Here is a 17,240-nt window from a genome sequence, read left to right as displayed (position 1 = left end):
ACTATATATCAATAATTATTGCAAAATGCAAATTTAAGTTATAATAATATAATTATAAATCAAAAATATTCATTTAATTATAATTTATGAATAAAATATTGTAAGAATTAAAATAAACTAGCCCTTAAATAAAACAATATAAACTAGCCTTATATTAAATAGTATTATTCATCAATTCAAAATATCTTTGTCTATTTATAAAAAATATTCATCCTAAAATTTGCAATATTATTAATAATAAAATAAATAAATAAATATATAGAATAAATAAATGAATAAAACAAAAAGTAAATTGATTAAAATTTATTTTATGAATGAGTGTAAAAATTTAAGGCCCTCTAATTTAAAATACTTGTAAAAATATTAATATTATAATAATAATACATTTATAAATATTTTTAAATAAATAGTAATCAATAACAATTGTTTTTTTTTTAATCCTTGTTAATAAATAAAGTAAATTATAATTACTAGTTTAAGATATAATGAAAAACACAACATATTGTGACATTGAGTATTGCTAATATAATTTCTTAAATTAATATATGATCACATGATCATTATTTTATTAAAAACACATAATATGTATCTTTTGGCTATGATCAATATTTATTTTACAAAATCTCAATAAACTTTTTAAAATAACTCAAGGAGTGTTAATATGGTTTGGGTCTGAGCTAAAAAAGGTTTTGACACATAATATAAAAATGAAGCATGATAATTTTATTTTGTTTATTAATTTAACTGTTAATATTTTTCAATTTAATCATAATAAAACATGAAATATGAATAATTAAAATATTATGAATTATATAGTTAAATAAATCTTATCTAGAATTAAACCTATGGGTAAATTTACGTGCTAAATTCGTCGCGCCTCTATGAATAGCGAAAATAAATAAAATTAAAGTTACATTCCTTTCATAGAAAAGATAAGTCTAATAAATTTGAAAAAATATAATGAGAACAATAAGTACGTGTAAAAAATAGATTTTCAACTAAATAACAAATATGTTCTCACAAAAATTATATAATAAAAAATTTTGAACGTTTAAGGTACGTGTAGTATAATAAAATAATCAGTTCTTTACAAAGAGTGATAAATTTGGAGTCCCTCTATTGAGGGCACAAAACACTAAGAGAGTGTAAAGCACTTTTATTGTGTTACATGTGTTTAGCACCCGTGATTTGAAATAATATGCTTAATCAATGAACAGAATGAAATTTTGATGCAACATTTTGAAATTATGTGTCAAAACCTTTTTTTAGCTCAGATCCAAACCATATCATATTTTGTAATATTTTTCAAGATTTTGTAAAATAAATATATATTTGCCAAAAACATATTATACTTTGCATTTATTTAGTTTGCAATATTAACCCTTTCGACTCGAATGCTGCCGCTTCAGCTGCAGCAAAATTCGGAATGCTATCAATTTTATAATAATTAATCGTATGAATGTATAAATATTCGTTTTTATTTATTATCAAAAATTCTTAAAGACATACGACATCCCATAAAGATGAAAAAATAATTGTTATAAAAAAGAGCTTTTCAAAAAATAATAGTTGTCCAGAAGAACTTCCTTTTCTGGTCCTAAGGCCTCAGCTTGTTCACCAGAGACTTTTGACCGCGCTCGTAAAAATAGCTAATCCTTAGGCTATTTTTAAACGGTGCTAGGTGTCTGGCCGACACACGACCAGTAGTGGACCTGTAGTGTTGTGCGACGGTAACGGGCGACTGGAGACGGAGAAAAATATTATTAGAAATTTGTAATTAAATAATAAAAAGGACAAGTGAGTAGAAAAAAATTATATATATATATATATATATATATATATATATTGTCATATTATTTTCCATTAACCCACATAAAATTTTTACATAATACTCAACAAGTGCAAAATAATAAGTCTATTTTCGAATAAGCTTGCCATTTTATATTACTATTGTCTTAAAATAAGATAAGATAAGTTTGAGTAAGATTTGTTAATTGTGAAGGTATCTTATGAAGTAAATAGAGAAGACAACATAACCTCAACACCTTAATCGACTTCTTTCGTATCTGACTGTAAAACCATAGAGTAAAAAGACATGTAACACCATCTGTAGTGATACCCTATTTTATTACCTTATTTAAACATACGTTTTTATTTTCTTAATTTTGTAATATAGCTTATAACTGTATCTTGATTGTTATTTGACGAAATAAAAAAAATCTTACTATAAGGGAAAGTATCATGCTTATTCCATAGATAAGCAAGTATAAATAGATCGCAAACAAGGCCGCTTTGACATCACCTTAATTTTAATTCTTTTCGCAAATCGCAGAGACGCCACCAACTATAGCATGTAAATCTACCCTTATTTATGTGAAAATTGCAAGACAACATAACCTCAACACCTCAATGCACTTCTTTCTTATTTTATTGCAAAACTGTAAAATCTCTCTGCAGTGATATCTTTTTTTCACTTTCTTTAGAATAAGTTATAGTATAGTAAAAAATCGAAAATTATTTTTTTTGGATATCTTTACGTTTCAAGACCTTTGAACATTTTGGAATAGCTTAGTAAAATTGATGTATGTGGGTGTGTGCGTATGTGTTTTTTATGGATACAATTTTTTATCCACAATTTCGAGAGTAGGGATCAACCGATTTGAATGATTCAAAAACATTAATATTGACTACTGCTGTGCTTATTTATATAATAAATAAACCAATAACAATAAGTATAACATGTTTACATAATAAAATATATATTTAAATAAATATATAATAATTCCTCAATTGAGGTAAAAATTTAAAAATATTAGTTTTTTTTAGTAGTAAATTACAATATATATAAATGAATCATTTACAAATTTTTCTGTAAAATCGTTACTTAAAATAGATTTCCATAACAAAATACTTCAATTTCTGATTTTGTGAAAATTCAATAATATTTTATTTAAGACTCTATAATAAAATAAATGAAGTTCTAATAATAGTATTATTGGTGTACGTGCCAAAACACAAATTTTATAGTAAAACATCCGTAATGACGAGAATTGTTTTCTTTTAACATTTCGAACAGGATGAAGGAAATGATTACGTATTGTTTTTATTACTCTACTTATTTGGTCAGAAAATAATAGATATAAATAATGATAGACTTATGTGTCTTAAAATATTTATAAAATTGCCAAGATTAATAACAACATCTATTTATATTACAATACAATAAAGTTTAAGATTTAATAATTCACATTCAAAAATTAACGCAAATAAAATGGCAGTTAAATTAAAATTGCGTCCTGTTAATTGACATAAAACGTTTGAACTAATAATATTTATTTATTTAAAAATGTTTGTGATTATATTTATGATGTGAAATGTAATAAAATCTTATTATATTGAATTATTTAAAATATGGAACAATAAATTTAAATTTTCAATATTTCACATTCAAATATTAACGGAAAATAAAATGGCAGTTGAATTAAAATGGCGTCCTGTTTATTGACAAAAAACGTTTGAACTAATATTATTTATTTATCAATAAATATATGTGATTATATTTATAAATAAATGTAACAAATCTTATTATATCGAATTATTTAAACACCAAACAATAAATTTAAAGTATGAATAATTTATATTCAAATATTAACGGAAATAAAGTGACAGTAAAATCAAAATGGCATCCTGCGAATTAACGAAAGACGATGGAAAGACGTTAGAACTAATATATTTATTTTTTTATAAATATATGTGATTATATTCATAAATAAATGGAATAATATCTTAATATACTGAATTATTTAAAATATCGAACAATAAATTTAAAGTATGAATAATTTATATTCAAATATTAACGGAAAATAAAATGTCAGTTGAATTAAATGGCGTCCTGGGAATTAACGGAAAGCGTTAGAACTAATATATATTATTTTATATTTTAAATATATGTGATTATATATATAAATAAATGAAACAATATCTTATTATATTGAATTAGTTAAAATATCGAATGATAATATTAAAGTTCAAATAATTTATATTAAAATATTAACGAAAATAAAATGACAGTGAAATTAAAATGGCGTTCTGTGAATTAATAGAAGACGTTAGAAATAATATTATTTATATATTTATGAATATAGAAGTGATTATATTCATTAATATATGAGTTCGTAATAAATATATAAATTTAAATTTTAAATTTAAACGTAAGTGACGTCAATAAATGCGACATGTAGTTTTGCACATAAGTAATGCTTTTCTTATTTTATTTATATTATATGTCAGGTAAAATTAGTTTTAATTAAATAAAAACTAAAAACATTATTGAAACCACGAAAACATTGTACTTTAAACATAAAACAACAAAATCTAGAGTTTCAATATTTTATACATTCAAAAGTTAAAGTAAAACAAAATTAAATATTAAAATGGCGTCCGTTAAATTAACAGTTACTTTATTAAATAAAGTAAATTAAAATGGCGTCCGTTAAATTAACAGTTAACAGGTGAAAATTTATAATTATATATATAAATAGGAGTGTATATATATATATATATATATATATATATATATTCATATTTATATTTATATTTAAAATCTGTTCATAAACAAAGTCTACGATTGCACATCTGACATTGAAATCTAATTTTAACAAAAATAATCATCCCATCATCTTCATCATTATGTTATTTATATGCAACTCTGAGAGATTCGATTTCTTCTCCTCGACCTATTTTTAATCTATTGAATTTATTTATCGACTATTTTTATAGACATAACATATGGGTCATAAAAAGTAAACGAATTATTTAAAACTGGTGAAAAGACTCCCAGTGCAATAAAAAAAATATAAATCCGTACGTCAATCGAAAGTTCTGTATTGTTTTTAGCCATAAAAATCTTTACATAAAGTCTTATGTAAACTGTTGAAACTTAAAAAATGATTTTAAAAAATCAAAATGTTTAATTAGTGCTTTCGCTCCTGTACAGCGCTGCAGTCGCTTTAACAAAACTTCTATATACTAAGACTTCTTTTTTATAGTAAGGCGTCAGCATTATTTTAGTAGACAATAAGTCTTACAACTATCCTAAAAAATAGAAAATAAATCTTAGGAATTTTGAAAAAAAAGACTTTTTAAAGAAAATGTATTTTGAAATATTTTGGAAATTCTGAACTTTTTTTCAAAGCAATCGTACTGCTTTAACTGCATAGAGTCAAAATATCGAAGCGCGTAAGCGCCGCGCCACCGTCTAACGGATAAGCTTTGGTACGTAACCCATAGGAATGTAAACAAAATTTATACTTATTGTTAAAATCTCTATAAAATATCTGATAATTTGATGTAGATATGTCTAATGATCATTTTTGACCGCCAGATAGCATTTTTTTTTTACTTTTTTCACTAGATCTCCGAAACCGCTAGACCTGCCTTCATGAAAATTTGAACAGTTCTTCACCTTGTTAATACAATTTAATTATTTGATATAAAGTTTCAGATGAATTAGTGAGCTAAAATTCTGCCAAAGACTAAATTAAGTTATAATTTGCAAGCAAGTGTGTTGCACGAAATCTAAATTTTATTTATCAAAAATCTATGAATGATATTTGAATCAAATAACGCTGAAATGCAGCTTTATCTCGCTTGCGGCGCTGCGGTCGTCTTAGCAAAGTTATAAACCTCAATGATGACCGCCTTGAAGTTGTTTATATTATTTATTATTATTATATCGTTAAATTAATTTTATTATAAATTACACATATCGAATAATTAAATTTATTATAAAATGGGTGTGGTTTTCATTACTCAAATATAACTTAGAATTTTAGTTAAATAATTCGCTTCACATTATTCTCGATTATTTCCATCGATTAGATCAACAAATTTTCAAGCTTCAAATTTCTTAATAAGTTTTAATAATATGATGATGATGTAATTTATAGAAGCTAATTTTATAATTTGGATTATTAATTATTTTTAAAGGATGTCTCGTCGTCTGCCAAGACGCACGCGCGTTTACGACTGCAATTACGACAAAGGCGAAAGTTACTACAGGCCAGCACTCGACAGGCTGGACAAGAAATTCACCGGCAGACTGGACAAGGTAATAATAAATAATCTCAAAAAATAGTAAAAATCTTATTGAAAAATCAATTTAGAAGTCATAAATATAAAGCACAAGTATCATCAGTATTGTGTGATATGACCTGATATGTGTTTCAAGTAATCTATCATCAGCATTGTGTGATGTGACCTTTATGTTTGGGCAATATTCATTTCCCCCCTAGCCTTTTGAAGAACGCGCCTCATCCCTCACCAATGCTGCCGATGACGTTTTTAAACGTCGCCCTGCCGCTTTCGATGACATGGACTTCCCTAGCCGCCGATCTGGCAACACCGCCAGGGAAGCATTCGACGAAGCTGTCGATAAGGCTTTCGACTACAAAGGCGGTTTGGTGTCCAGAGGACTCCGCAGACCATTGAGTGTCTCTTTCGATACTGACCCAGATTTCGCTGACGAGGTAAGAGGAATAGATATATGGTGAAGGGTAAAAGAAACTAGTGGTGTATGGATGAGAGAGATCTCTTGCATTGTGGTCAAATGCATTTGTTTTGTTGAAAATCTTTATACATCCTAGCAAGATGCTTAAATTTGTCCTTGACATGAAAGTTCCAAATAAGATCCAGACTTACATTAAACAATTATCAGCTTCTTTTGTATTATTCGAAGAGGATGCAACATTTCACTCTCATCCTAAAGACTATTTACTTAGTTTTGATTTTAAATTCAAAGTAATTTGCATGTTGGTACACAACCCTAAGCATTGTCATCAGATGGTCATCTGATAAAACTGATACCTTGGTGAGCAAAAAGCCAATTATGCTGACCAAGTTTGCAAAAGATAGTCCAAACCGAATGCACTTGCCTTGTTTCAAAGCTAGCAAAATGTATGTCTTCCAAATCATCAAAATCAGCTCACCCGTTCTCCTCGATAGTGATACAACCAGTTCCTAAATATTATCAAAAACATCAATGATGATCATCTGATCAAAGAACTGATAATTTGGTTTGCTGATCAATGTTTGCAGAAGAGAACCTGCCTTGTTTTAAAGCTTTCCATAATAATTGTATGCGTTTCAAATCATCAAGATCAGCTCAGCCGTTCACCTCGATAGTGATACAACCAATCTCAAAATATTGTCAAAAAATACCAATAATGATCGTCTGATCAAATAACAGATAAATTGGTGAGCTGATCAATGTTTGCGGAAGAGAGTCCAAAACAAATACACCTGCCTTGTTTTAAAGTTAACACAAGTCTTTTAATACAAATTGTAGGTCTTTCAAATCATCAAAATCAACTCAGCCGTTCTCCTCGATAGTGATACAACCAATTCCTAAATATTGTCAAAAAACATCAATGATGATCAACTGACCAAAAATAGATAACTTGGTGAACTGATCACTGTTTGCATAAGAGCGTCCAAAACAAATGCACTTACCTTGTTTTAAAGCTAACACAAGTCTTTCAATACAAATTGTATGCCTTCCAAATCATCAAAATCAGCTCAGCCGTTCTCCTCGATAGTGATACAACCAATTCCTAAATATTGTCAAAAAACATCAAAGATGATCATCTGACCAAATAACTGATAACTTGGTGAGCTGATCAATGTTTGCAGAAGAAAGTCCAAAGCAAATGCTTCTACCTTGTTTTAAAACTTACACAAGTCTTTTAATGCAAATTGTATGTCTTTGAAATCACCAAAATCAGTTCAACCGTTCTCCTCGATAGTGATACAACCAATTCCTAAATATTGTCAAAAAAACACCAATGATGATCATCTGATCAAACAACTGATAACTTGGTGAGCTGATCAATGTTTGCAGAGGAAAGTCCAAAACAAATGCACCTGCCTTGTTTTAAAGCTAACACAAGTCTTTCAATTCAAATTGTACGTCTTTCAAATCATCAAAATCAGCTCAGCCGTTCTCCTTGATAGTGATACAACCAAAATAAATTAAATAAAATGGACATAAATTTCTACAAAATGCAATTATTGATTGTTTTAAAGTGCTCCAAGAATCAGAAGGTCTGGATACTAACTACTTATTTTGAATAATCAAAATCGATTCAGTCGTTTTCCTAACAAAGCAGAAAAATTATAATTTGCTCCTTAACGATCAGGTGGTCTGGCTGAAAATACGTCATATATAGGGTCCGCCAAATAACTTTTTTTTTGAAGATTCTATAAAAAAAACTACTGATTTTTTAAAATTTGAAATAATAGTTTTGGTTGTAAGGAAAATGCAAATGGCAGCCTAACTTTTAAATGGTTGCCAAAAAATCAAAATGGATGCTAAAGATTGAAAATGGCTGCAAAAGTTAGATGGCGGACACTTTACTTCAATTAGGGCTTGTTTTTATATTTATTACAATATTCAATAAAATAACAATAAAAAAAAATTAAATTCAGAAGGGATTTCTACGTTTCCAGACCTCCTGCTTGTTTCAGAGTATTTTATATACATTGTTCCTGTTTTAGAAAAACTGCTGAACCGATTTGAATGATTCAAAAGCCATTGTATTTGTATTGATAATGTGGACCCTCAGTCTAGTTCCCAGACCTCCTGATCACTTCGGAGTAATTTAAAAATCAATGATTATATTTACTACGTTACACCATTTTCGTGAGAACGACTTAACCAATTTTGGTGGATCAGAGCCATTCGATTCGAATTGACATTGTAGAAACATAGCTTAGCGTCCGGACATCCCGATCAATCTGGAGTACTTAATGAAATATTTTTTTAAGTACTCTAGATTGATCAGGATGTCCGGATAGATTTTTATATGTTTATACGGAAACTAAAATCAAATAAGATATAATACAATTTTTCTAAATTCGTGTGTGTTCTTTATCTAATGGGGCCATTTTCCCCGAATGTGCCCCAATAAGACTCCGCACCTCGAGCACCTCCGCCTCGATAGTGATATCGTGTTTAGTATCGGCCTTCCTGATCAATCTAGAGCACTTCAAAAATATATATTTTGATATCTTTATACGGAAACTAAAACCAAATCAAATTGAATACATTTTTTCTAACTCGTGTGTGTTCTTTATCTAATGGGAGGTCATTTTCCCCGAATGTGCCCCCATGAGACTCCGCACCTCGAGCACCTCCGCCACGATAGTGATATCGTGTTACAACTGAAACTACATTGAGAGCAAAAGAATGTATTTTTGTTTCGATTCATTCTTGTATAGATGTCTCATCCTAAATAACTGACGCGGATTTTTTGGCAACGTACCAGAATTTGTAGAATGACGGTGGCCCCTTTGTAAAAGACAATGGAAAAAGAAATTTATGATAAACATTATAAATTAATATACTGTAGATTGTTGATTTATGTTGGTGTTGACTCTGAAAAACCGCGGGGGCGTTTTAGCTAAGGTTTTCACCAAAGTTTATCTTGGTTCCAAACCACTGGAAAGAGAAATTTATGATAAACATTATGAATTTAATATACTTGTAGATTGTTAATTGATGTTGTTGTTGACTCTAAGAAAACTCGGGGGTGTTTTAGGTAAAGATTTGACCACAGTTTACCTTGGGTCCGAACCACTAAATTATACTTATTTCATTGTTATCACTCTTGTTGTTTTATTTATCGATCGCCCCGATCATCTATATTTATTACTTCTAATTTATATCGCTTAATTATCCTCATAGTTCTTTTATCTTAGTTTCGAACCACTTCACAATTTTTAGCTTTTATTAAGTTTATATGCAAGCACTTACTTGTATTTTTAACTTTTGTTTTATTTATCAGTTGTCCACATATATGTTCTTTATTTTTTCATTTATTAATTAATTTTAAAACTCATTTATTTTAGTTTTGAACCATTTATTATTTATGTACATTATTTTATGTACAGGTTAATTTATGTTTGAGCAAAATGCATTTGGTTTCAAAGACAATGAACCAACCCATTTTGCCCCGAAGAACTATATTTATTACTTTCATTTTATATTTCTTAATTATTCTCAATTTTTTTATCTCAGTTTCGAACCACTCGACAATTTTTAGCTTCTAGTAAGTTTATATCCAAACCACTTACTTGTTGTTATCACTGTTGTTTTATTTATCAGTTATCCACATTTATGTTCTTTTTTAAATTCATTACTCAACTTTAAAACCCATTTATCGTAGTTATAAACCATTTATCCATATTCATTACCTTTAAAAATCATTATTTCATGTTACAGGTCAATTCATCTCTGAGCAAAATGCGTTTGGCAAAGAAAAAAATTGGTTTCGAAGACGATGAACCCGTTTTGAGGCCACGCACTCGATTTACAGACTTGGAAGGTAAAATAAAAAAATAAAAATAATATTTAGCTAAAAGCTCTTTTACAACAATGCAGAAAATTATGATAAAATAATTAACATCCTGAAGAATAAAAAAGCAAAAAATCTTGGAGTTTCAACTAGAGGTTTTAGATTCGATCCGCAAATTGGACAAATTTGATATCAAGCAGTGGTGATTTCAGTTTCAGTTTCATTGAATTTTAGTTTTAAATCTGATTTCAAGTGAGAACATCCTTTTAGGCATCGTTGCATATATGCATCATGTATAAATCTAATAAGAATCTAATGAGAAAGAGTATGGACAACCACTGGGTTGTCCTTTAAAAATATATGCATCATGTATAACAGAATCTAATAGCAATTTAATCAGAAATAACACGCCAACCACTAGTTGCCCTTTACATACAATAGTCTAAGAATTTACACACACAACACATTTCACAAAATAAATAACCTTAATTCTATTTCTCCTTACCTTTCATCAGATGGTGTCGATTCTTCGGCCACCTCCTCTTCCATGGTTGCCAGGAAGCGCGTCTTGAAGATCTCCTCCTCTGTTGAGAACTCGAGCGACGTTGCCACATCAGCTGGAGAATTGAGAAGTGGCGCCAAATGGACTGCTCTGCGCGCCTCTGATGACGAAGGTTGGAATCTAAGGCCGGTTCTGGACATGGAACGCGGATATTATAATACTTATCTTACTCCATAAGAGTTAAAAGATAATTATGTATATATATTTTATATATTATATAATATATATAATTATAGGTTTATATCACAAAGACGCTCAATTCACAAGGGGAACCTCAGATTATTTTTATTTAGTTTGGACTTTGTATACACGTACATTAGTCATATACATTTTATAAGTTATCTTTACAATTATTTTATTTCTTTGTCAATAATATTATAAAATTGGTTGGAAGGAAGATTTTTTGCCTTACTATCTCCCTCCATAGTTCTTGTCTACTCTTTTCCCATTTTTTGCACTCCATAATGGCGTGCAAAGGCGCCCTAGTCGCTCCACTTAATTTTTATAAATAAACCGCTTCTCATAGGCCTATAATATTTTAAACAATGTTGCATCAAAATCCCAGCAGAGTAAACCTGAGAATCTCTTTGTGAGTTTATTTATTTTACACAAATTATTAATTATGGTTTAAAACCTTGCTATGATATGAATGATATTGGTTGAGGAGGCATGTATCCGATACAGTTTTCTATTTATATCAGAATCGTATTTAGTAACCTTGTAGAGTCCATGTCTCTGATCCTATATATTTATTTATTTATTTATCATTATCATTCATTATGTAACACCTAACCTCACTTCATCTCATGTATAATTTCGTCTTGAATAAATAAATATAAATAAAATGGTTTTTATTTTATATAAATTATAAAAATCTAGTACTATTATTTATTTTATTTATTCAAGGTTATGTTTATGTACTCGGTATACTTTAAAATCGTATATGAACGTTTTTTTTGCTAGATCGTTTATAAAATGTAAAGCATTCGATTAGTATTAATGGTGCAGTAGAGAAACTTTTATATGAATAAGTCACATTGGTTCAAAACTAATTAAACAAAAGTTCAATTAACTATTTCTAACAAGAAAAACCTTAGAACAACTCGGTATATTTTACAGCCAAATTCGAAAGTAAATGGTCATTAGATTAGTTACATTGATATTCTTTCTTTTTTTATTTTAATATTTTTTTTATACATAGACATACTCCATAAATCCTTTACCCCCCAGGTGGCGCTGCCGCCCTTCGTGCTAAACAATCTCGGGCCCTCCTGGCCGACATCGAAAGCGACCTGGCCCAAGCTGCCGAAAGGCAGGTGCACCGCGAGAAGCGCCTTGCGGGACTCCGAAAGATGATGGCGGAGAATCGCGAAGAGGATGCCGAATACGAGCGACTAATGCAGAGGGGTGAGAAGGTGCGCAGCGAGATGGTCACGGAGGACAGAAAGATGCTGGCGTTTTAAGGAAAGAGAGGGATGGGGGATGAGAGGGATAAGGAAGGGTGAGGGAGAAAGAGAGAGGGATAAGGAGGGATAGAGGAAGGAAGTTGAGAAAGTGAGGGAACAACGGGAGTGAAGAAAAGAGATGTAGGTTTAATTAAGATGTAGAAGAGCGAGATGGATATTTAACAACTAGATAAAAGATAAAGAGAGAAATGGATAGTTAGAAAAAGAGAAGAACAGGGAAGATTATAAAATAAAGTAGATGATTATTTTTTTAAAGAGTTTAATAAAATTTTAAATGTTTGGGCCTATACTCGGATACACAACTTACACAAAAAATGCAGTATAGGTAATAGCAATTCTCCGTGACATGTTCCATCTTAAATGGCAACATAAGGATAACATAGCAAAATAAAATAAATGCACTGGGAATAGCTAATTTTTAACTTACTAAAACTAAAGTGAGACTAATAACATAACCCTGCTATGTTATCCGAGAATTGGTCCATAAACATTTGCCTAATGATGCAATTTCAATTTAACTTTTTTTTTAATTATTATTAGACAATCAGCCGAGCCGTTTCTTTGACTGAATTTCTAAAACGATTTTGAAAAGTAAAAAACTGTTGAGAATCATGTTAATTAGATTTTTGTAAAGATAAGTTGAACTGCTTCTTTGTCATTAATTTGAAAAAACAACTTGAAGACGTTATTAAAACTTTGCATAGTAATAAACACCTGAAAATTAAGCCTATAAAAAAGGACTTCAAATATTAAAATCAATTAAATTTTTAATTATTGACCACGCTCTTAGGACATACTCCGTGTATGTCCTAAGGGATTGTTCGAGTTCAAGGCTAGTTATTTTTTCATAAAATGTATCTTGTTTACTTTAATTTAAATTTTGTCATTACATAAATTTAAAAATCAACAAGAGTGACACTTTATTTAAAACTATATTCAAGTCAGTACCAACATTAAATAATTCTCCCCAGCAGTACCAACATAAAAAAACAAAATGTAACTATAATTTATATCTATGGCGCTTGTTTCAAAATATTTTGTTGCCCTAAGAGTGTCTTATTATTATTGTGTGTGTGGTTGTTTTTATATTTTATTAAAGATTTATTAAGCAAGGCGAATGTATATATGTATAAAAAACGTTTCGGCAATGTAACAATTGTCGTTATAAAAGAAATATTTGACCTGAGTTGAGAGGATGCACTCAGGTTAATAATAATGCACTTGTATTTATTTAATAAACATAATAAATATGTTAACAGTCGTAATTATATTTATTTTTATCAAAATGTCAATTGTAAAAATGTATATAAATTTGTTTAAAATAAATAATGTGGTCGGAGTTTAATGGTATTTTTGATAATTAATAAAAATACAAATTAAGATCAAATCCAATACAAGAGTGATACTTTAATTAAAACTATCTTCATTTCAGTACCAACATTAAAGAATTCTCCCCAGACCATCAGTACCAACATAATAAATAAAATGTAACTATAATTTATATCTATGGCGCTTGTTTCAATATTAAATAAAAATACAAATTAAGAAAATTTAAGTTTTGTTGTTATTTAGTTTGCTAAATAAATAAAATAATAGAATCTTCTATTAATTTCTAGGTCGTTATTTAATTAGTTAGTCAGTAAGATCTTTTTTACTTTCAAATTTGTTATTTAATTTGGTGCTCAGTAGAGTTCTTTTTTCTTGCCAGATATAAAATAGCGAGGACTCAAACCACTAAACCTTTCAATCGAATATATTGAAGTTATGTCACCAAATTTTTTTTTTAAATACTAAAAAACTGATTCAGTAAATTATGAATAAATTGTCCTAATACTATAAAAAAATGTTAGTTCTTAAACACTTTTTAATTTGATTCGAGTCTTGGCTAAACGTCAAAAATAAGTCAAACAAAAACCAATAGATGTCACCAGCTACAACGAACAAAATTTCGTTTCACAATTTCAACTTTTTTTTAAATTGTAGATATAAATAAATTTATTTGTTGTACAATTATTACTTATTTGTTAATTAACATTTTCATAACATCAATTATCATTTTCAAAGTCGCTTGACACTGATTAATCGCAGAGCAATTAAAATGGTGACAAAGCATTACGAAATAGAAATTCTTGGCACCTTCTATGGTTTTTGATACAATAGAATAAAAATTTTATATTTATATTTGAATGATAAACAAATAATTATATAATTTATAATAATAGTTGATAAGTTGTTAGCCCAGTTTACTATTTATTAATTTGAAACTTATTAACGCCATAAATTTTAAAGATTAATTTAGTAATACATTTCAATAAGTGTAAATATTCAATGTCAAATTAATTTTGTAATTTGTTATTAAATTTTGTTGAAGTTAGGGATAATGCAGTTGTAAAAGATTAGAGGCTTTGTAGCTGATTTATATATCTTATATATAAAATTCTTCTGTTTCTGTTTTTAATTCAAAACAATTGATATTTTATAAAAATAAATATAATTAAGTCTGTTAACATACCTATTATGTTTATTAAATAAATACAAGTGCATTATTATTACCTAAGCGCATCCTCTCAACTCAGGTCAAATATTTCTTTATAACGGCAATTGTTACATTGCCGAAACGTTTTTTATACATATACGAGGTGTGTTCAAAAAGTACCCGGAATTACTAATAATTAAATTTCGCGGGTCTGGAGTGTCTGATTGTCAAAATTTTTTTTTTATTGTGTTGGTATACATGCCCCTAAAGTATGATGAAATTTTCAGCTATATTCACTGTTTACTTTGTCTGTGGTAGTCGCTAAGGTTCGACGTGTTTTTCTGAGCTCGGCGATTTTTACAATGGAAGAATTGAAAAGTCAAAGAATTTGTATTAAATTTTGCGTAAAAAATGAAATAAAGTGTTGCAAAGTGCAAAAATTCACCAATATGGCTCCGTGTGACTTTTTCCTATTCCCAAAGTTGAAGAGACCCATGAAAGGACGGCGGTTTTCCTCGATTGAAGAAAATCGCTGAGAGTGCTCAAGGACATATCAAAAGTGAATATCAAGGGTGCTTCGAAAATTGGAAAAAACGCTGGCATAAGTGTATTATATCTGGGGGGGACTACTTTGAAGGGGACCACATTAATGTAGACGAATAAATAAATATTTTTTTGAAAAAACGAAAATTCCGGGTACTTTTTGAACAGACCTCGTATACACTTGCCTTTCAAAATAAATCGTTAATAAATATAAAAACAACCACACATACATAATAATAAAACATTCTTAGAGCAACAAAATTTTTGAAACAATCGCCATAGATATACATTATAGTTACATTTCGTTTTTTTATGTTGGTACTGCTGGGGAGAATTATCTAATGCTGGTACTGACATGAATATAGTTTTAACTAAAGTGTCACCATTATTGATTTTTAAATTTATGAAATGACAAAATTTTTGGAGTTTGTTAAGGAGAATTTTACGAAGTAGGTGATTATAAAAATATAGTAATATTGTAGAAATAAATAAAAAAATGCAGAAACTACATGTCATTGTTTGACATTGAAAATATTTTGACACGTGAGTACTGTCATTTGCCAGAAATTTCAATTCACTTATGAGCCTAGACAATATTAGAATATGATATATTCATGATTATGAATAAGTAAAATGTAATATCTACATTATTATTGCAGAAAAGCAGCTGAGAGTGCCAGAAATTAAAATAATATAAGATACAGATATGTTTACAAATAGATATGATGATGAAATTATATAATTTGATAGATTTTTTTTTCTACTTATGCATGTCGAATTTTGCCTTACTTTACTAAATATTTCACAATACAAAAAAAAATTTATTCAAATAATTATTTAGAAGTTTCATTGTATCAAAAATGTTTTAGTCATAGATAAACAAAAAATATTTATTTATACGTCTACAGGTATGAGTAAAAATATTGTATAACCCTTGACAATAAAATAAATTGAGCTATTGAAAATAATTTGTTCTAAATATGTGGAAACTGCTCCTAACCAGTTATTCGAATTTTGATAAATCATTTGGAATTTATTAAGGGAAATTTTTAAGATGTGAATGGCTTTTATTCTAAAGAACTTTAAATGGCTTTTACTTTAAAGAACATATATCGATATTTTTGTTTGATATAGTATAGTATAGTATAATTAAAGCGTTAAAGTGTGGAAATTGAAAATCATCATTCATATTGATGTATATACCTTTCGGTGTAAATAGTAATAATTAAAGAGTTAAAGTGTGGAAATTGAAAATCATCATTCATATTGATGTATATACCTTTCGGTGTAAATAGTAATAATTATTTTTAACTAAAAGGTAAGTATTAATATATTATATTCAAAAAATTGGAACTTTTAAATTGTAGACGTGGGTACAGGACAACGTCTGTCGGGACAGCTAGTATATATATATATATATATATATATAAATTTGTGTATTTGTATAATAAAGAAATAGTTCTGAAGCCCGTGTTGTTGTTTCCTTTGTAAAGTTTGCCAAAATTTCTAGGTTACATTAATAGAACACAATACTCTAACCTTCATTTGCGAAAGAAACAATATTATATTGCATGCGGACGAGGAAACCGACACATTTATTTTTGACTTTATAATATATATTGTAGCTATTTTGCTCATAGGCAGGTCCGTTGTATGCAAAAATCACAACATATTCACCTGCCCTTTCCTTCTTTGACACTTTCTACTTTCGCTTCTTTGTATCTTATATTATTTTAATTTCTGGCACATCTCAGCTGCTTTTTGGCAATAATAATTTCATTTCATTTACATGTCATTTTTTCTATTCATAATCATGAATTTATTCTAATATTGTCTAGACT

At 28.5% G+C, this 17,240-nt stretch overlaps 1 protein-coding gene across 1 annotated transcript; it reads left to right on the top strand.

The window, feature by feature from the left end:
• The first annotated feature begins 1,708 nt into the window (after window positions 1–1,708).
• LOC113363961 lies at window positions 1,709–13,421 on the top strand. The gene is made up of 6 exons (XM_026606435.1): window positions 1,709–1,797; window positions 5,989–6,109; window positions 6,294–6,527; window positions 10,280–10,382; window positions 10,868–11,026; window positions 12,145–13,421. The coding sequence occupies exons 2-6, from the start codon at window positions 5,990–5,992 to the stop codon at window positions 12,375–12,377; spliced, it is 849 nt and encodes a 282-aa protein (XP_026462220.1). The 5' UTR covers window positions 1,709–1,797; window position 5,989; the 3' UTR covers window positions 12,378–13,421.
• The last annotated feature ends 3,819 nt before the right edge of the window (window positions 13,422–17,240 follow it).

Source organism: Ctenocephalides felis, unplaced genomic scaffold, assembly GCF_003426905.1.
Source record: "Ctenocephalides felis isolate EL2017-DRISC unplaced genomic scaffold, ASM342690v1 CF-g0.4_SCAFFOLD_00845, whole genome shotgun sequence".
Taxonomy (NCBI): Eukaryota; Metazoa; Arthropoda; class Insecta; order Siphonaptera; family Pulicidae; genus Ctenocephalides; species Ctenocephalides felis.
Note: the sequence above shows the minus strand (reverse complement) of the source record. Positions and strands in the feature narration are given on the sequence as shown.

Coding starts and splice junctions, on each gene's coding strand:
- LOC113363961 (XM_026606435.1), top strand. CDS start 5,990: ATGTCTCGTCGTCTGCCAAGACGCACGCGCGTTTACGACTGCAATTAC. Junction 10,383..10,867: donor TCGATTTACAGACTTGGAAG/GTAAAATAAAAA, acceptor ACCTTTCATCAG/ATGGTGTCGATTCTTCGGCC. Junction 11,027..12,144: donor GCGCGCCTCTGATGACGAAG/GTTGGAATCTAA, acceptor TTTACCCCCCAG/GTGGCGCTGCCGCCCTTCGT.